At 41.1% G+C, this 21,770-nt stretch overlaps 1 protein-coding gene across 1 annotated transcript in view; it reads left to right on the plus strand.

Annotated features, from left to right (window-relative positions):
* Nucleotides 1-21,770, plus strand: part of LOC126425293 (uncharacterized) — a 214,677-nt gene that overhangs the window by 92,453 nt on the left and 100,454 nt on the right. Inside the window, exon 5 of the mRNA XM_050088268.1 lies at nt 19,348-19,442. Coding sequence (XP_049944225.1) covers nt 19,348-19,442 — 95 coding nt within the window. The remainder of the gene's footprint in view (nt 1-19,347; nt 19,443-21,770) is intronic.

Here is a 21,770-nt window from a genome sequence, read left to right on the forward strand (position 1 = left end):
TCGACTAAATTCCATTACCCTCGTTTTGCTTTTATTGATGTTCATCTTATATCCTCCTTTCAAGACACTGTCCATTCCGTTCAACTGCTCTTCCAAGTCCTTTACTGTCTCTGACAGAATTACAATGTCATCGGCGAACCTCAAAGTTTTTATTTCTTCTCCATAGATTTTAATACCTACTCCGAATTTTTCTTTTGTTTCCTTTACTGCTTGCTCAATATACAGATTGAACAACATCGGGGAGAGGCTACAACCCTGTCTCACTCCCTTCCCAACCACTGCTTCCCTTTCATGTCCCTCGACTCTTATAACTGCCATCTGGTTTCTGTACAAATTGTAAATAGCCTTTCGCTCCCTGTATTTTACCACTGCCACCTTTAGAATTTGAAAGAGAGTATTCCAGTCAACATTGTCAAAAGCTTTCTCTAAGTCTACAAATGCTAGAAACGTAGGTTTGCCTTTCCTTAATCTTTCTTCTAAGATAAGTCGTAAGGTCAGTATTGCCTCACGTGTTCCAGTGTTTCTACGGAATCCAAACTGATCTTCCCCGAGGTTGGCTTCTACTAGTTTTTCCATTCGTCTGTAAAGAACTCGTGTTAGTATTTTGCAGCTATGACTTATTAAACTCATAGTTCGGTAATTTTCACATCTGTCAACACCTGCTTTCTTTGGGATTGGAATTATTCTTCTTGAAGTCTGAGGGTATTTCGCCTGTTTCATACATCTTGCTCACCAGATGGTAGAGTTTTGTCAGTACTGGCTCTCCCAGGGCCATCAGAAGTTCCAATGGAATGTTGTCAACTCCGGGGGCCTTCTTTCGACTCAGGTCTTTCAGTGCTCCGTCAAACTCTTCACGCAGTATCGTATCTCCCATTTCATCTTCATCTACATCCTCTTCCATTTCCATAATATTGTCCTCAAGTACATCGCCCTTGTATAGACCCTCTATATACTCCTTCCACCTTTCTGCTTTCCCTTCTTTGCTTAGAACTGGGTTTCCATCTCCGCTCTTGATATTCATACAAGTCGTTCTCTTATCTCCAAAGGTCTCTTTAATTTTCCTGTAGGCAGTATCTATCTTATCCCTAGTGAGATAAGCCTCTACATCCTTACATTTGTCCTCTATCCATCCCTGCTTAGCCATTTTGCACTTCCTGTCGATCTCATTTTTGAGACGTTGGTATTCCTTTTTGCCTGCTTCATTTACTGCATTTTTATATTTTCTCCTTTCATCAATTAAATTCAATATTTCTTCTGCTACCCAAGGATTTCTACTAGCCCTCATCTTTTTACCTACTTGATCCTCTGCTGCCTTCACTACTTCATCCCTCAAAGCTACCCATTCTTCTTCTACTGTATTTCTTTGCCCCTTCCTGTCAATTGTTCCATTATGCTCTCCCTGAAACTCTGTACAATCTCTGGTTCTTTCAGTTTATCCAAGTCCCATCTCCTTAAATTCCCACCTTTTTGCAGTTTCTTCAGTTTTAATCTACAGGTCATAACCAATAGATTGTGGTCAGAGCCCACATCTGCCCCTGGAAACGTCTTACAATTTAAAACCTGGTTCCTAAATCTCTGTCTTACCATTATATAATCTATCTGATACCTTTTAGTATCTCCAGGGTTCTTCCATGTATACAATCGTCTTTCATGATTCTTAAACCATGTGTTAGCTATGATTATGTTGTGCTCTGTGCAAATTTCTACCAGGCGGCTTCCTCTTTCATTTCTTAGCCCCAATCCATATTCACCTACTACGTTTCCTTCTCTCCCTTTTCCTACACTCGAATTCCAGTCACCCATGACTATCAAATTTTCGTCTCCCTTCACTATCTGAATAATTTCTTTTATTTCATCATACATTTCTTCAATTTCTTCGTCATCTGCAGAGCTAGTTGGCATATAAACTTGTACTACTGTAGTAGGTGTGGGCTTCGTATCTATCTTGGCTACAATAATGCGTTCACTATGCTGTTTGTAGTAGCTTACCCGCATACCTATTTTGCTATTCATTATTAAACCTACTCCTGTTTTACCCCTGTTTGATTTTGTGTTTATAACCCTGTAGTCACCTGACCAGAAGTCTTGTTCCTCCTGCCACCGAACTTCACTAATTTCCACTATATCTAACTTTAACCTATCCATTTCCCTTTTTAAATTTTCTAACCTACCTGCCCGATTAAGGGATCTGACATTCCACGCTCCGATCCGTACAACGCCAGTTTTCTTTCTCCTGATAACGACATCCTCTTGAGTAGTCCCCGCCCGGAGATCCGAATGGGGGACTATTTTACCTCCGGAATATTTTACCCAAGAGGACGCCATCATTATTCAATCATACAGTAAAGCTGCATGCCCTCGGGAAAAATTACGGCTGTAGTTTCCCCTTGCTTTCAGCCGTTCGCAGTACCAGCACAGCAAGGCCGTTTTGGTTATTGTTAGAAGGCCAGATCAGTCAATCATCCAGACTGTTGCCCTTGCAACTACTGAAAGGGCTGCTGCCCCTCTTCAGGAACCACACGTTTGTCTGGCCTCTCAACAGATACCCCTCCGTTGTGGTTGCACCTACGGTACGGCTATCTGTATCGCTGAGGCACGCAAGCCTCCCCACCAACGGCAAGGTCCATGGTTCATGGGGGGGGGGGGGGGCCTTACAACTTATCTTAGAGGAAAGATTAAGGAAAGGCAAACCTACATTTCTAGCATTTGTAGACTAAAAGAAAGCTTTTGACAATGTTGACTGGAATACTCTCTTTCAAATTCTGAAGGTGGCAGGAGTAAAATACAGGGAGCGAAAGGCTATTTACAATTTGTACACAAACCAGATGGCAGTTATAAGAGTCGAGGGGCATGAAAGGGAAGCAGTGGTTGGGAAGGAAGTGAGACAGGGTTGTAGCCTCTCCCTGATGTTATTCAATCTGTATATTGAGCAAGCAGTAAAGGAAACAAAAGAAAAATTCAGAGTAGGTATTAAAATCCATGGAGAAGGCATAAAAACTTTGAGGTTCACCGATGACATTGTAATTCTGTCAGAGACAGCAAAGGACTTGGAAGAGCAGTTGAACAGAATGGACAGTGTCTTGAAAGGAGGATATATGATAAACATCAACAAAAGCAAAACGAGGATAATGGAATGTAGTCGAATTAAGTCGGGTGATGCTGAGGGAATTAGATTAGGAAATGAGACACTTAAAGTAGTAAAGGAGTTTTGCTATTTGGGGAGCAAAATAACTGATGATGGTCGAAGTAGAGAGGATATAAAATGTAGACTGGCAATGGCAAGGAAAGCGTTTCTGAAGAAGAGAAATTTGTTAACATCGAGTATAAATTTAAGTGTCAGGAAGTCATTTCTGAAAGTATTTGTATGGAGTGTAGCCATGTATGGAAGTGAAATGTGGACAATAAATAGTCTGGACAAGAAGAGAATAGAAGCTTTCGAAAGGTGGTGCTACAGAAGAATGCTGAAGATTAGATGGGTAGATCACATAAATAGTGAAGAGGTATTGAATAGAATTGGGGACAAGAGTAGTTTGTGGCACAACTTGACAAGAAGAAGTGATCGGTTGGTAGGACATGTTCTGGGGCATCAGGGGATCACAAATTTAGCTTTGGAGGGCAGCGTGGAGGGTAAAAATCGTAGAGGGAGACCAAGAGATGAGTACACTAAGCAGATTCAGCAGGATGTAGGTTGCAGTATGTACTGGGAGATGAAAAAGCTTGCACAGGATAGAGCAGCATGGTGAGCTGCATCAAATCAGTCTCAGGACTGAAAACAACAGCAACAACAACTACTCAGTACTTTTGTCTTTGTTTTACTGCAAATATGTAGTATGTGCTCGATAGACTGCTCATTTCATTAAAGAATTACTGTAATTCTTAAAAGTGGTGTGATGAGCTAATCTTGTAATTTGATTTTCCTTCACCCTAAATTTTAATCCCACTCATGGACATTTCTTTTACTTTCTGAATTGCTTTTCAATGTACTGGTAAACAGTAGAGCAGAAAGACTGCACCCATAGCCTTACACCATTTTAATTAGAACCTTTCTCTCTTAATCTTCTATTCTCATTGTCCTCTCATGGTTCTTGAGCACTGCCCATCTTTCGCTACAGCTTATAGTAGTGTTTCTGAGGATTTAAAACACCTTACAGTGTTTTTCATTGTTGAACACAGAACTGATTATTTTTTGACACTATTGACAGGTGTAGAAAAGAACTGCTTCTTTCCTGTTTTAACATTTCATAAAGCCAAATTGACTGTCATCTAATAAATCTAATAGACCCTCAAGTTCCTTTTCCATTATTTTGCGTATTATTCTTGTGATGTTAATGAGAAAATAAATAGCCAAAGGTAAGAAACCTAATAATAAATCTGTAAAACCACTGTGTTTACTGTTTGTTTTTGAACTCTCTAATCTAAACTAGTGGATGAATTCTCATGGTTTTTTGCAAGTAATTTGATCATATTTTGAGGCACCATTTAGTGCTTAGTTCATGAAAATGTAACCAAGGAAAAAAAATCATGATTTAAAGTTTTACTAAAATTTTCTTGTGTCAGTCTGGGTACACTATTCTCCAAAACAACTAGATAGCTTTTCATGGAGTTTTCACTGGCAACTTCAGTATAGTTAGGGGCACCATATAGGCTATATGTCACCAGAATTGGATGATGGAAAATAAGCTATTCATTCATAATACAAAAATGTATGTATGTTTGTAATATATGTAGGTATGTATGCATGCATGCATGCATGGTTGTATGTATGTATGTATGTATGTATGTATGTATGTGTTTAACCAGCATTTGAGGACTAGAACACTTAGTGACTTGCAACAAACTTTATACATAATTTCAAACCTTTACAAAACTTTTTTTCAGTGACACACTCTACATAATGCTAGAAGGAAAAAAGCTTATTGCTTACTAAGTTTTCCCTGTTCATTTTCACATCATGAATGACGTTTTCATTTATTACTCCTTTACTACTAACTGAATCCATGACACATTTTCCATAGTGTTGACATATACAACTGGATGTACCTGCAAAATTATATCATTGTATTACACATAGTTCAGAATATATGATGTCATAAACTTTGAGAACTAAACTGGAAGACTCTAAGAGATAGACATAAACTATCCTGAGAAAGTCTATTAACAAAGTTTCAAGAACTAGCTTTAAATGATTATTCTAGTGATATGCTACAAACCCTTATGTATTGCTTTCATTGGGATTGTGAGGATAAGATTAGAATCATTACTGCACACACACAGGCATTCAAACCATCATTCTTCCCATGATCCATGGGTGGATGGAACAGGAGGAGTCCCTAATAGCTTGTACAATGGGACATACCCTCTACCATGCACCTCACAGTGGTTTGCAGAGTATAGATGTAGGTGTAGATGTAGATGTCAAAATATGTGAAAAGCTCTTGCATCATGAATGATGTTTTAATTTATTATTACTAACCTGCTGAACAGATTGTTATGAAATTTGGTAAGGAGATAGCCTGCATCCTGAGGAAGAGCTTAGGGCACTTTAAAAAGTGTGCAGTACAAGATACTTACTGATTTGAAGAATATTGTGGGAGTTAGGAGAAAATATTTACTCTTTGTAAAAGCTATTTACTTTTTCACTTTGGAATTTTTCATATTTGTGAAAATGCTTTTCTTGGTTGATATGTGCTACATCATATGATTCAAAGTAATGAATGTAATGCTTGTTCAGTCTTAGATGTGTTTAATCCTTGTTTCCATGCCGTGTGTTGCATGGTGAAAGCTACGCATTTTATACTGATGGAAAAAAAATCTTAACACCAAGAAGGAGTTATATGACATAAACAAAAGTTGGTAGGCATGTTTCTACAGCTGAAAGATGACGTCTATTCAAATTTCACACCAGTCGCATAAGAGTGGCACTAGTGGTGCCACTGTGTGGACGCAAATCAGATTTGCTTTAAATACACACTGTAATGGTCATGAACATTAGTTACCTTCGAGATTGGATTTGATGAGTTGATGTCAGTCAAGAATGACTTTAAGGTGACAAAGACACCATTATCAGCACCTCACTGAATTTGAACAAAGTCATGTAATAGCACTACAAGAAGCTGGATGTTCCTTCTGCAGTATTGCAGAAAGACTTAGCAGGGATGTAGTCATTATATTTGATTGCTGGCAGTGGTTGTCACCAGAATTTACAGTAACTAGAAGACTGGGCTCTGGACGGCCTCATAGCACTACAGGGAGGTAAGATCGTGATGTTAGGTATATGAAACTGGCGCTTCGTACTGCATCTGCAGCGTCAGCTTGAGCAGTAGTTGGCACCACAGTGACATAACTGTTAAAAATCAGTTACTACAAGGACAGCTCTGTGCCAAGTGCCTTGTAGTATGCATTTCACTGCCCCAAACCACCACTGATTGTGACTTCAGTGGTGTCAAGCACTAGCTCATTGGAGGGCAGAATGGAAGTCTGTTGTGTTTTCAGATGAAAGCTGGTTCTGCCTCAGTACCAGTTGTAGCGTCGCCACCATTTAGGATAGGGAAAGTTAGTTTTGTGCAATATTCTGGGCACAAGTTACAGCCAGGTGCGGGCCAGATTGCAGCGAGTTACGTGTACCGACAGTTGCGAAGTAGAATAGAGGCCACAGGGCTGTCAGATTGCTGGAAGAGTATACGTAGCGGTTTTGCATGTCGTAAATCATAGGCAGAAGGGGCCCACTGCATAGAGTAATTAGGCATTGTATTTTCATATGTTGTACGTATCTTCGAATATAGCCTGCTGCGGACAGCAGTCCTTTTGAAGAGGGAGGAAGAGTGATGGTGATCCCTGTCCTCAGGTCACTGAAAAGGGGAGTGTTGGTGGTGAATCGGGGTGGACGCCATATGGGTGCAGCACCTGCATGGGGGTGGGCTGTACTCAAGGCAGGAAGATGTGGTGGTGTTGAGTCACCAGTGGGCATTAAGGTTGGTATGGAATGTATGGGAAATGCAGAATGAAGTAAGGAGGCTTGAGGAAGTGTTCGAAGAGCTTAGGCAATGTGCAGAGGGCAAGGGAATGCTGAAGGAAGTTACAGGGGAGAATAAGAAATTGCATGAGGCTTATAAGATGCTATGGAAGCAGGTAGGATGGATGGAGTAAGCGGTGCCACAGTTAAGATGGAAACAAGGATGGCTGAATGCAGGGGGAAAAATTTTAAAGACAGTTTTTGGAATCGCAGATGAAAGCAATATGAAAGAACTGAACAACACGATGGAAGCGGTGAGGCTACTTGCAGAGGAGAGTAGGGCAATGGAAGCTTGGCATGTAACTCAGATAGGGACATTGGAAGGGGAAGTCCCGAATAACACACAGTTGCTCCACATAACCTGGGAACCCTACAGGGGCATCTAGAAGTACTAGATAGCAGGATGTTAACCAGACTTTTGCAAGGAGTAGCTGACAGTTTGTGAGATCTGCGGGGAGTAATAACGTATCTGCAAGAACCGCTGCAGCATGCATTGCAAGGCCAAATAAGTACCAATTTGTTACCGCCGGACCAATATTTATGTGGGTTCTGCAAGGCGCAGAAGGAACTACAGTCAGGGTTATATTTAATAATGAAGCCCAGTGAGCAAAATTTGCCGTTTTTCTACCATGTCACAACAGTAAGGGTGACAACCGACCGCTCACGAGTATATATTTTGGTCCAATTCCTGGTTATGGGGAAGAACGCGAGGTTTCAGTGTTACACGGACCACCCATATCCAGTGATGTGGGGAGCATTGAGCAAGTTTGTGGAAGTGAAAACCAAAGAGGTATTGCTGATATCGGCAACTAGAAACCAGTACGCTGAGATGGCAAGGGAGGAATTACGAATCTGCCATTGAGGGAAGGCAATGGTATGTCCAGCCACGGTGGTAAGTACCAATCAGGACACATGCACAGTGCAGTTATTTTTAGCCAGGGGGAAAGGAATAGACTGTCCAAGGAACATCGTTGAGCCAAAATTGAGCTTGCAATGGCCCAGGATGCATTGGATCTTCTCCACCTACGAGAATTTGGTAGTAGTAGCAAGTTGTTTTGAGTGGAGAGTATTTGCAAAAGTGAAACATATAGAGCTTAAGGGAAATGGAATTTTAATCAATGGAATTGAGTGTAACATAATAGGACTAACCTTCCACCTGCCAGCATCAATTTCAGGAGTCACGCAATTGAATGTTACGCAGCCACAGCTGTACTGGCCAGAAGCCACTTTAGAGTTTTTCTCAAGGCAGAATCTGACCTTGTTGAATCAAACTCTGGAGCCGGGTCTGTTGAGATCTGTAAACCAGTTCATTTTAGAGCACGAGGGGTTCATATCACCCGAACGGCTTGTGCAACATGTTGCTCAGTATAGGGAAACAACGATAATTTTGAGCACCACTATGCCAAGTGTCATTGCAGACTTAACTTTTTTATGTGTTGTTTTCTTTCTGATCAGGCGGAGAGCTAATTCCAAGAGGGAACCAAGGGTAGTCCAAGTCTCAGTGGATTGGATACCGAGGGTGTGAGACGAGTAGGTACGAGGTTGATCAAGTAGTGGTCGTCCAGTAAGGAATTTTTATGTTTTGTTTCATGTCACAGTTTTAAGGGGCACTAGACCACATTTACGTTTTCTGATAGTAAGGAAATATGCCATAGGCACCAGCCCAAACAAGTTAAGAGCTAGTTAAGGGTCGACCCGGGGACCGAGTTTTTCTGAAGAGGTGAATAATAGGGAAAGTTAGTTTTGTGCAATATCCTGAGCACAAGTTACAGCCAGGTGTGGGCTGGATTGCAGTGAGTTATGTATACCAACAGTTGTGAAGTAGAATAGAGGCCACAGGGTTGTCAAGTTGCTGAAAGAGTATACGTAGCGGTTTTGCATGTCACAAACCACAGGCAGAAGGGGCCCAATGGCCAATCTAGCATGTTATGAGTACGTGGCACAAACTGGCGCTTATGGCAAAACAGAGGCCCACAGCTGCATATAAATAGGTGTGGGTTTCTATCGAGATTCGTTCAAGTGTGGCAGCTCTTGTGAATGGTGTGGCATGTTACACCACCAGCTACATGCAGCAGCAGATGGGGCACCAGCGTTCCAGTCCACTGCGTGTCACTGGTTCGACCCTCTGAGGCTGACACTGGGTTTGTAGCCAGCCAGTGGCGGGTCACTCCATGGCTCACTACTGCGAGCAGTCGTCCTTGTTTCCAGCACATGCAGGAGGCATCCCGAGGCGAGGGCCACAGATTCCGACTCCAGATCGCGGGCGCTTGTTGTCACTGTAATCTTAGCCATGCCCGTGAGAAGCACACAGTTGGCCGCCTGCGGCTCACACAGAATGGTGCTGAGTCGGCAGGGACACAGACCGCTGAGTCAACTGCCGGCATCCTGATGACACCGCAACTCCGCTGCCGTACAATGCCGACACACAGCAGTGTGGACACAGGTCACTGAGGCAGCCATTCTGTGCCAAGCTGTTTTGCAGACAGCGAAGTGGTGTCCTCAGTATTGTGGAACCCAGTGAAGCAGATCGAGAGGAACTGGGGCACTGCAGTTGGAAACAATAAATCACTTGGAAAGTTCGGACAAGTCTTAATATGGTGCCCTCTACCCCTTCCTGCTAAATTTGGTCATCCAGATACATTTGGTTGCAGAAGTTCCCACTACACAGTGATGGTGATTGGTTAAAAGGAGGCTGAGTAAGGGCAACCTGACTGCAAATTTGTACATCAGTTTGGTGATTCGACCTGTTACGCTGCCATTCATGAACAGCATTCCAGGAGGAAATCTCCAAGATAACACTTGTCCACATAATGCTATTGTAACCCAACGTGCTCTACAGTGTGTCGACACATTGCCTCAGCCAATTTGATCACCAGATCTGTATCTGATTGAGCACATATACCGTATTTACTCGAATCTAAGCCGCATTTTTTTTCCGGTTTTTGTAATCCAAAAAACCGCCTGCGGCTTAGAATCGAGTGCAAAGTAAGCGGAAGTTCTGAAAAATGTTGGTAGGTGCCGCCACAACTAACTTCTGCCATAGAATATATGTAGTGCAACAACAGGCATGTCTTGCAGGCACAAAGATAAATACTGGCGCCAAAACCTCTTGGTCAGTAAAAAAATTTAAAAAAAAAAAGGTAGAAAACGAGCTTTTTTCTCCACGCCGATTTTCGATCACTGCACTTTCATACATTATCCAACAAAGTAAATAGAAATTTCGTGTTGTTCATCTTCTAGCAGCATTTCAATGTACTACGAAAATCCGACTGGCAAGACTGTTTGGAGTGTTTGTCAATATGGGAAACTTTACGTCCTGAATTTTTTTCCTACCTGTGACAAGGGATGGTTGCTGCTAGGAACTTTTATGAATTGTGAATCACATGCAGTATTCTCTTCACCATAACAATAATACAAATATAAACATTTTGCCATGTATTCTTTCGTGTTTGCTGCTGTCTCATTTAAATCCTGTCTGCCTAATAAACTACGAAACTAGAGCGAGAGCACAGCAAATGCGGAAGAATACACAAATCATGTCATGTTTATATTCGTATTATTCTTATGCCTAATAGTGATACAGTCAGAAATGAAGCACGGCAATTGACTAGATTTTTAAATCTAAGATGACTCTAATTTCTGTGCAGAATATAATGTACTAAAGAGACGTCTGCAAAGATTTTCAAATGGAGAAAAATGTTCGCTAAACTCTCGTTCAGAACATCTTCCATCATATGCAGTCTATTATTTGGTTCTTGTTGATCATTATCAAAGAAAGCAGCAGTGTAAGTAACCGCGCACAAGAGCAAGCCATTATCAGAATGCGACAAACAATGCATGACACAGTACAGTAATGCATTTTCAGCTTAGAGTGACGTAAACACATAACGGCACTTATCAGATCAAAGAAAAATAAGCAATCAATTCAAACCAGACGAAGCACGTGAAAAAGGAAGGGTACCCGTATAAATACGGACAGAGCACCTGACACATAGCAATGGCTTCCTGGTAAAGCTTAACTGCTAAGCTTACGACTCGAACCAAACTACTGTAGCTGTATCGTCATTCGTTCGACCTCAATTGTGTCTCGTATCATAATGGAGCAACTTAGATTCGATTTCGAGGTGCGGCCTAAAACTTTTCTCTCCCCTTGAATTTCGAGTCTCAAATTTCAGGTGCGGCTTAGAATCGGGAAAATTTTTTTCCTTGATTTCGAGTCTCATTTTTCAGGTGTGGCTTAGATTCGAGTGCGGCTTAGATTCGAGTAAATACGGTAAGACATCATTGGACGATAACTCCAGTATCAATCACAAACAGCATTGACTGATCAGAAGCAACAGAGATGGAACTTTTATCCCACAAATTGACATACAGCATCTTTATATCACAATGTATGCACATTTGCATGCTTGCAATCCACATTCTGCCTATTACATCAGTTATTACTCTATGAGGACGGTTTGAAAAGTTCTCGGAAGCACCACAAGAGGTCAGTGCCAGTGCAATGAGTTGTTCATGTGATATTCATTGGGCTGTTGCTTATAAACATGTGCCATATCAGTGCTCTTGGAAGAGATCTGTGGCAGTGACGTGGCTCTGTTGCTGTTCCCATGCAGTGACTTGTGAAGATGAAGATGGAAAAAAATCAATATTCGAGCTGTGATTAAGTACCTCATAAAGAAAGGTATGAAAGCAAAGGACATTCATGTCAATTTCCAGAATACACTGGGGGACTCTGCTCCTTCATATTCAACTGTTGCCAAGTGGACAAATGAGTTTAAATTTGGTCGGGAGAACTTAGATGATGATCCGCGCAGTGGTCGGCCAAGATGTGTCACTACTCCATACATCGTTGGAAAAGTGCATAAAATGGTCATGGAGAATCACCAATTGAAAGTGCATGAAATTGCTCATGCTTGTCAGATGTCATCTGAAAGGGTATATCACATATTAACTGAAGAATTAGAAATGAAAAATTATCTGCAAGATGGGTGCCGCGACTCTTGATGTGCACCCGCACACATGTGCCGTTGCCATGGCAAAATCACGTGACCTGTGGTATGAATTGTTGCCGCACCTGCCTTATTCACCAGATATGTCCCTGTTAGACTTCCAACTCTTCCAAAACGGAAAATATTTCTTGGTGGACCAAGATCCACTTCGAACAAAGAGGTGACAGCCGGAACTGACAACTATTTTGCAGGCCTGGAGGACACTAATTTTTAAATGGAATCAAGACACTGGAACATTGTTGGAGCAAATGCATTGCTTTACAAGAAGACTACACTGAAAAATAAAAAAAAAGTTTCAGTGATGTAAGTAGTTTTTTTCTGTTCCATTCCGAAAACTTTTCAAACCACCCTCATATCAGTATTTCACATCTGCAAAGGCTTCTCACTCTTGCATTAACATCTGATGTTGCAATGTTAATCACTTAAATATTTTACCTAGATAAATGTGTTTCTCCAATTTCATTATCCTACATGAATTATTTTTCGGTATTGCAATTTTTTCCATCGGTGTATAATGTGTAGCTGCCCATTAATTTGTAATGTGGACCTCCTGCTATCTCACATTCAGGTAGACCTAGTAGTAGCAATTTCAAAGTAATCACAGACACTTAGCTTAATATATTAACATCCTCCATGGTAAATGAAATAGTACAGATGGACCCTACTAAAATTATGAATTGTAAGTATCCTTTAAATGAGAACAGAGGAAAATTTTCAATTCATTTTTATATGAGAAATTTACCAAATGGAGTAAAACCAAACTGTAAATTGCTTGCATATTTGAAACCTCATTACAAAGTTTTTTTGTTTTAGTTGTAAGCTTTTTGGGTCTCCTTCAAACGAGCTGTCAAGTGATCGAGTTCATTTTGGAAATGGGCTTCAAGAGTACCAACAATCATTTAAGCACATAACCTGTACAAAAAATTGATAGAAGTGAGATTTTTTGAAACAAAAAAGTGGTATTGACCAAACTGACTTTGAACTACTGGAAAAAGAGAAGGAACATTTGCATCAGGTTCTAAAATGAATTATACTCACCATCAGGCACCTAACTCAACATGATATGGCCTTAAGGAGAGATAGCAAAAAGTTCTATCAAGAAATGTAATGGTAAGTTTCTTGGTTTGATCGAAATGATAGCAGAATCTGACTTCATTTTGGAGAGAGATTTAAGGTGGGTAAAAACTTGGGAAATGCATGACCATTTTCTTGGGAAAAACATTCAAAATGAGCTCATAAATTTGCTTGCCAACAAACTAAAAACAGCATTATTAATTTTGTAAAAGAAAGTGAATATTTTTTGTTACACTGGATTGTACTCCTGATACAAGCCATAATGAACAAATAACATTGGTTGTTAGGCTTGTAAATTTATCAGAGGACACAGTGACTGTAGAAGAACGTTTCCTCCACTTTCTGAACATCACTTCAATGGCAGGAGAAAGTTGGACTGAAACGATTTTCTCAAAACTAGATCAACTAGGACTCAATATTCACGACTGCAGAGGCCAAAGCTACAATAATCACACAAAGATGAAAGGTTATTTATGTGATCCAAGTACATTTTATTTGCCATGTGCCAGCCACAGTCTTAACCTTGTGTTATCAGATGTGACAAAACCTACAACACACGCATTCACATTTTTTGGTGTAATTCAAAGAATATATGTTGTTTTTCAGTTCATCCATTCAGAAATGGAATATCTTATTAAATAGGATACCATCTTCAAATGTGAAGAATCTTTCTGATACTAGATGGGCTATTAGGGTGGAGAGTGCCAAAGCTATAAGATAACACTCAAGAGAAGTCAGAGATGCCCTTCTTGAGGTGGGCAATAACACTGTTGAATTGAAAACAAAGAGTGAAGCACACTAGCTTGCTGTGAACAAATTAGAAAGCTTTGAGTTTGTTCCAGGTGTTGTCATATGGTGTGAATTTCTCTTTGCCATTTATGCAGCAGAAAACACAAACATGAAAGTAGCAACTAAATACCTCAAAAGTCTATGGAAGTTTATTGAGGATTACTGTGATGAAGGTTTCATTCATGTGGAGGTAACAGCAAAAGAGATAGCTGAAAATTTACAGATTGAACCAAAATTTGGAGAAAAGAGAATCGGCAAGAAGGTGAAGCAATTTCATTATGAAGGTGATGAAATGGTTTGCAGAGCTCAACATTCAGAGGAGAAATACAAAGTCGATTTTTTTCTACCCTGTTGTTCAAACAGTGTTAAAGAGTTTCAAAGAAAGGTTAGGCCAACTGGCTAAGTATTCCAAAATATTTGGCCTTTTGTTTTCTCCAGAAATTTTAAAATAAATACAGGATGAAGAACTGAAAGTTCTATGTAAAAACCTTAAAGAGCTAAGTGTAAACATAAATGATGAATGTTCAAAAGATGTTGCCTCACACCATTTGACAGAAATGAAAGTGTTCAGAGAATGATGCCGAAGGAAGTGAAAACTTCTATGATAATATTAAAATACTTGAATGGCATTAATTTCCCAACATTTATTTTGCCCACTGAATATTGCTATCTGTTCCAACAACTGTCACCTCAACTGAAAGAATCTTTTCACATTTAAAGCTTATCAAGGATTATTTCAGAAGCAGCATCTTGCAAGAACACATGCCTTCTATTGCCATGCTGTCAGTGGAACACAACACAATTTCAAAATTGAATTTTGAAGATATTGTAGATGAATTTGCTCATTGAAAAGCAGGGAAAAGATGTTTCATGTAAAGTGTATAAAGCAGAAACCCCTTAGTGTTTATGACCTACAACTCATTTAATTTCTTGTAAATACGTAACACAGTCAAGTGATGAAAACATTTATTTGTATATCCCAAACAACACTTGTTAATCTTAATTGATTTTGAATTTCATTAAATTGGAAGGATTCCCATAGCTAAGTTAGTTTTTAGTATTAATATTTTAGTAATTACCATACCTATTAAGATTCCTTCTCTGATTAATTATTTTCCTATCACAACAGTAGGTCTGCTGTAGTAACAGTCTTTTGATATACTGGAAGTATGTCAATGATGAAACTTAGAATTCTTTTAAAAGTGTGTTAGGTGTATAACTTATGTTGTAGAAGTGGCGGTGAGGAGGAGGGACGTCAGAGAGCCCCACAAAGATTCGCATATGGCCCCATGCCTGTTGAGGCCAGCCCTGCACATCTCTTCCTCCCTCCTCTCTCTCTGCCCACCTCTTCCTCCCCTCATCTCTCTGTCCACCTCATGGAACCTCTGTCCATCTCCTCCTCCCTAAATTCTCTATCTCTCTGTTTCCTTCTCCCGTCCCTCTTTGTCCCTTCCTCTGCCCTGCTCTTCCATCTCACCTGCTGACTATCCCTCTACACCTTCCCTATGCGTTCTGCATCTCTCTCTCTCTCTCTCTCTCTCTCTCTCTCTCCTGTCCATTGCCTCCCCTCCCTCTGCCTATCCAGCTCCTCCTCCCCATTCTCTTTGTCTCCATATCTCCCTGCTCCCCTTGCTCTATCTATCCCCTCCTCACCACGTCTTGCTATTCATCTTCTCCTCCCCACATTTCCCTATTCATCTTTTCCTCCCCACCTCTTCCTATCCATCTCCTCTTGCTCCCACTCCCTATCTTGTCCTTCTCCAACTCTCTGTCTCCTTCCTTCCCATATCTCTTTGTCCTTATTCTCCTGTACTTCCTCTCTCTATCCATCCAATTCTAATCCCTCCCTCTGGCCATCTCATCCTCTATTTATCCCAACCTCCCATTAGCAGTATCCATCTACACATGTAGTCCTGCAAAATAGGTTGATGAAGCCAGCTGATACTACTGTTACAATACATCTGTAACGCAGGAAAGCCTACATTTCAGGGGCTTAAATTTTTTTTTTTAACCCCTGAAGTATAAGTTGGCATTTGGCATTTAAGACAGATTTATATAGCAGTCCAATAGTAATCCAGCACAACATGCCTGATGTGGAGGGCTGCCTACATGCTGGGGCTTGGAGAAATGTCCCCCCCCCCCCCCCCCTCATAATCCCCCTCCGTACCTCAACATGCAGGGTACCCTGTAAAGCAGGTTGATAAGGCTGGCTGGAACTGTTCTCTCACAACATACGTGTTACACAGGGCAGACTATATGGCAGACACTGAAAAAAGAAAAATATAGTTTTTCCCTGCACCTCCATTCCTAGTGGAGCTATGAGATTATAAACTCCCCAGTGCTGATATTTGTGAAGCTTGATGTTAGTGTGCCAAATTTGAATGAAATCAGTCAAGGGGTTTGGGAGGAGATCCCAGACATTCAAACATACATACAGTGTGCTTTTTATATTTATCAGTTAAGTCCCATAAGATTTCACACACACATTTCTTTTATATTTATATTTTTCCCCAAGGCTTTGACCACATACTTGTTAAACACATACATTTCACACATCTTTCCGATGCCCACTCTATGCCTATCTCTTCCTGCCACCACTCTGCCCATCTCATACTGTCCCTTTCTCTAGCTCCTTGTTCTCCCATCTCTCTGCAATGCCTTTCTCCTCCCGCTGTCCATTTCCTCCTCACCTCTCGATCTGACCCATCTCCTCCACATCTCCTTGTCAGCCCATCTCCTTTTTGCACCCTCTTCCCATCTCCTCTTACACCCTCTCTTGGCCCATCCCCTCCTGCCACCTCTCCCTGCCCCCCTCTTTCTCCCCCCTCTCTGTCCATCCACTCCTGCCCCTCTGTCAGTTCCCTGCCCTTCTCTCTCTGTCTGTCCTTTCTGGCCCCCTCTCTCCCTATCCATCTACTCCTGCCCCCTCTCTCTGTCCATCCCCTCTTCCATCCATCTGATATACTGGAAGTATGTCAATGATGAAACCATTTTTGTTTCACGTGTAGGGTGCCATGAAAACCAGATGAAAGAGACAGACCCATGCTGTTACCACCAGAACACACATGTTCTGTTGGGCAGCCCATATGTCGGGCCCTGACAAACCTTTTTGTGCCCCTGACAGATAGGCTTCCCTACAAAGCAGGGGGATAAGATGGGCTGATAGTATTACAACACAACAAGCCTATCATGCATTGCAGCCTATATGCCAGGGGCTGTAAAATGCATGTTAGGTGATATCTCCATACCTGTTGGAGCTAGGAGGTTATAACCCCACAGTGCTGATATTCCTGAAGCTTTCTGTTTGTGTGCCAGATTTGTGTGAAATAGATCTATGGGTTATAATAGCATTTTCCCTGTGGCTTCATATGCACTCATGTATGTCACTTACAATGCATACATCTCTTGGTCCATCTCCTTCTCCTTTCTCTCTCTGCTCGTCACCTCCTCACTTTCCTATTTGTCCATCTCATCCTCCCACCTCTCAAGCCATCTTCTCTTCCATCCACTCTTTCTGTCAATCTCCTTCCCTCCCTCCCTATGCCCATCTCACCTGCCTCTCTCTTTGTCCACCTCTTCCTCCCCCTCTCCTACCACCTCTTGTCTCCATCTCCCCATCTACCCATCTCAATGTTCCCCTAGCAAGCCCATCCACATATGTAGCCCCTGAAAAAGAGATTTATAAATCACGTTGGCACTGGTGCCAAAACATGTGTCTTTTGCAGCACATCCTCTATGCCAGGGGCTTGGAACACCACATTTCCATGCCATGTAGGCTGCCATGCTAAGCAGGCCAATGAAGCAGACTGACATTACTCCAACACAACACAACTGCTGTGCTGGGCAGTTTACGTGTCTGGACTGGAAAACAATTTCTTGCCCTTGATGTGTTGGATGCCTTGCAAAGTAGATCAATAAGACAGATTAATACTACATGGTAGGGACTTGCAAAATATGTATTTCTGTATCTCTGTAAATATTAGAGCTAGACCATTATAAACCACCAGAACTCCATTGCAGAGTGCAAATTTCATTCTGGAAACATCCTCCAAGCTGTGGCAAAGCCATGTCTCCAAAATATCCTTTCTTCCAGGAGTGTTAATTCTGCAGATTTCACAAGAGAGCTTCTGTGAGGTTTGGAAGGTAGGAGAGAGGTGCAGGTGGAAGTAAAGCTGTGAAGATGGGTTGTGAGCCATGCTCGGGTAGCCCAGTTCGTAGAGCTCTTGCCATGAGAAGCAAAGGTCTCAAGTTTGTCTTGATCCAGCGCACAATTTTAATCTGCCAAGAAGGTTCATTATAAACCTCCCTATGTTGGTCCTCTTGGGACAAGGAGTTTGTTTGCCAATTTGGTCCACTTTGTTCCAGGGGAATGGGAGGAGTTCCTGGATCAACCGAGGGTTGGAACTTAAATAGTGGCAACTATTTATTCACAACCAATACAAAAGAGTTACAGGTTTTCACATGTTACTGTCCTTCAAAGTAGTCACCAGCATTGTGTAGAATCCGTAGCCAGTGATGTGGAAGGTGTAGTATACTGTTAGCAGAGCCTGTTGTGTTGATGGTGTGAATGGAGCCATCTGCTGCCTGTTGAATCTCTGGAACAATTCTGAAGCGAATGCCACAAAGTGGTTCCTTCATCTTCAGAATCAAATCAAAGTCACGAGGACTTAAGTTGTATTACTGTTCGTTTTTGGAGCATCACCTGTGACCAGCTTTGCAAAAGAAGCGGCAACACTTCCTGAGCAACCCACCCATCATTTTGCATGACAATGTGTGGGCGCATACTGCACAAGCTGTGGCTGCTCTGTTCGGTCGATGGGACTGGGAAGTACTGTACCATCCACCATACTCCCCAGACTTAAGTCCTGGTGACTTTGATTTGATTCCAAAGATGAAGGATCCACTTCACGGCATTCACTTCAGAACTGTTCCAGAGATTCAACTGGCAGTAGACCGCTCCATTTGCACCATCGACAGAACAGACTCTGCTAATGGTATACTACGCCTTCCATATCACTGGCAATGGGTTCTACACAATGCTGGTGACTACTTTGAAGTACAGTAACAGGTGCAAACATGTGACTCTTTTGTATCAATTGTGAATAAACAGTTGTGACTATTTAAGTTCCAACCCTCATACATATTCCCAGCTGTATTCATATTAAGATAGAGATTAAATTAGATTCATAACATCAATACATAAGGCAACAAAGATTGATGTGGCTGAATGCTTCACACTTTTATATGAGACACCAAGACTCTCCATGACTTGCAGTTCACAGACTGAGTATATATATGTTTATCATTGATGTTCAGTGTAATTAATATACATATAACTTGTGTTTTTTTTGGAAACAACAGGCCATTAAATGTGTTTTCTTTTTACTCAGTGCCTAGACAGGGGCATTCAATTACTCTCAACTAGCAACAGTGGTTTAAAGATTTGTTTTATCCTTCCAGAATAATCATCTACCTCAACCAAGCACGTGTCCTTGTGCAATAAAGCGCATTTGCCCATATGAAGTATGTAATGGACTCGGGATCTGCAGCACCTGGTGAGTAAATGAAATTTTCGAAAGCTCTGATTTTACAATAGGTAGTGGCTCACCAGTTTTGCATTTTTTTTAAAATTAAGTTCTTCAGTTTATTCTTCTTTAACACTGATTTATTTGCTGTTAATTACAAAACACTGCTTTTGGTCACTGAAGTAAACATCATAACTGAGTCACAACCTCCAGCTCATAACACATGAAAAAACTCACAAAGATTTGTATTTGCTTAAATTTCTATAGGGGATTATCAAGGTTTTAGCTCAACAGATTAAAAGAAAAGACGGTTTTTTTTTCACTGCATTATAATACATTGCACCAGCCAAACTGCAGTTCCCCCCTGTGAATGCTGTTCTTGAACATGGGATAAATTGGTTGACATTTATAAGTAGCTGGAAATCACCCTGACTAGTGTCAAATGATTGGCAGCTGCTGCAAATCGGTGTGTTGGAAGAGCTCTTCAGATTCATGTATCTGTGATACCTGTAGCAGAGGTACATCAAGTATTATCATCTCCCCTAGTTTCTACCTCCTCTGCAGACAGTACAGACTCTGTCGTTACTTGTCCACTTGACTGCAAGTGGCATGCCAGTGTTAGATCTAGGAAATCTAGATCTAGATCTGGTGTGGTCCAGAGAGGACTCAGGGTGTTGTACCAATCCCTCTAACCGACAAGTTAGGAAGGTTAAGAAGACCAGCCTTGCACACGGAGTTTCAACAAAGTTCACAATTTTCAGCATTGTCACCAGAACTGATCATGGACCTTTGTTTCTGAGTCGAGTTGAAGGGCTGAACTAGAGGTTTTGAAAGTTCTGTGACAAGGTAGGCTATGACTTCCTGGACTTGAGCCATAGTGATGAGAAATGTAGGGTCCCCTTAAATGGATCAAATGTGCACTACACACAGATGCTGTTACTCAGGTAGTTGTCTGTGAGTGGGATGCACACAAGGGTGTTTTGGATTAAGTGACACTCTATGCAATCCAAATAGCAATAGCTATAGGAAAACCAGAGATATCAGTGTAAGATCGAAAGAAATGCTTCCCACAGGTGAGAATATTAAAATCCTAGTGGTAAACTGCCAAAGCATTGACAACAAAGTGTCAGAGTTTGAAGTGCTCATGAAAAGCAGTGACAATCACAATACTAGGTACAGAAAGCTGGCTGAAACCTGAAATTAATAGCCATGTGATTTTTGGGGAAAATTTAAGTGGATGTGGAGTTGGTATATTTGTCACAGTAGACAAGAAACTCAAAGACACTAAGGCAGAAATTAAAGCTGCATGCGAGATTATTTGGGTATGACGCAGTATCAGATATGGGGATAAAATAGTAACTGGATCCTTCTATCACCCATCAGACTCATCTCCTGATGTAACCAGAAATTTTAGAGAAGACATGAGTTCAATTTTCGTAAGTTACCCAATCATACTGTAATCATTAGTAGAGACTTTAATCATCAAACAATTAATTGGGAAAATTGCAGTTTTGGTAGTGGTGGGTGTTATAAGACATCCTGTGAAACCTGACGAAATGCCTTCTCTGAAAAATACCTAGAACAGATAACTGGAAACTCCACTCATGATGGAAATGTATTGTATCTGATGGCAACAAACAGACCTCACCTCTTTGAGGATGTACACATTGAAATGGTATCAGTGACTATAATGCAGTTGTGGCAACAATTACTAATAAAGTACAAAGGATAACTAAAACATGCAGGAAGATGTATATGTTCAGTAAACTAGATAAAAAAAATCAGTCATGTCATATCTCAGTGAGGAACTAGAAACTTTCGGCATAGGGCAGGAGCATGTAGAGGAACTCTGGCTTAACTTTAAAAGAATAGTTAGCCATGCACTGGATAGATATGCACCCAGTAGAACTGTTCATAATGGGATGGAACCTCTATGGTAGACAGTCACGTATAGCAACTTCTAAAGAAATAGAGATTACTGCATAATAGGTATGAAAACAAAACATAGAGCTATAGATTAGAGAGATGCCGAATGAAACACATTTGGCTGTGAAGAGAGCAATGTATGATGCCTTCTGTGACTAATGTAGCAGAATATTGTCAATTGATCTTTCACAAAAACCAAAGAAATTCTGGTTGTACAGAGAATCCAAAGAAATTCTGGTCATATGCAAAGGCTTTCATTGGCACAAAAGCTAGTGTCCAGTTCCTAGTGGATGAGACAAGAACAGAAATTGAGGGTAGCGAAGCAAAAGCTGAGATGCTTAACTCTGTCTTCAAATGTCGCTTTCAATGGGAAACCCAGGAGAATTGTCCCAATTTAATCCTCATACCACTGAAAAGATGAATGAAATAAGT

Source organism: Schistocerca serialis, chromosome 10 (assembly GCF_023864345.2).
Source record: "Schistocerca serialis cubense isolate TAMUIC-IGC-003099 chromosome 10, iqSchSeri2.2, whole genome shotgun sequence".
Lineage (NCBI taxonomy): Eukaryota > Metazoa > Arthropoda > Insecta > Orthoptera > Acrididae > Schistocerca > Schistocerca serialis.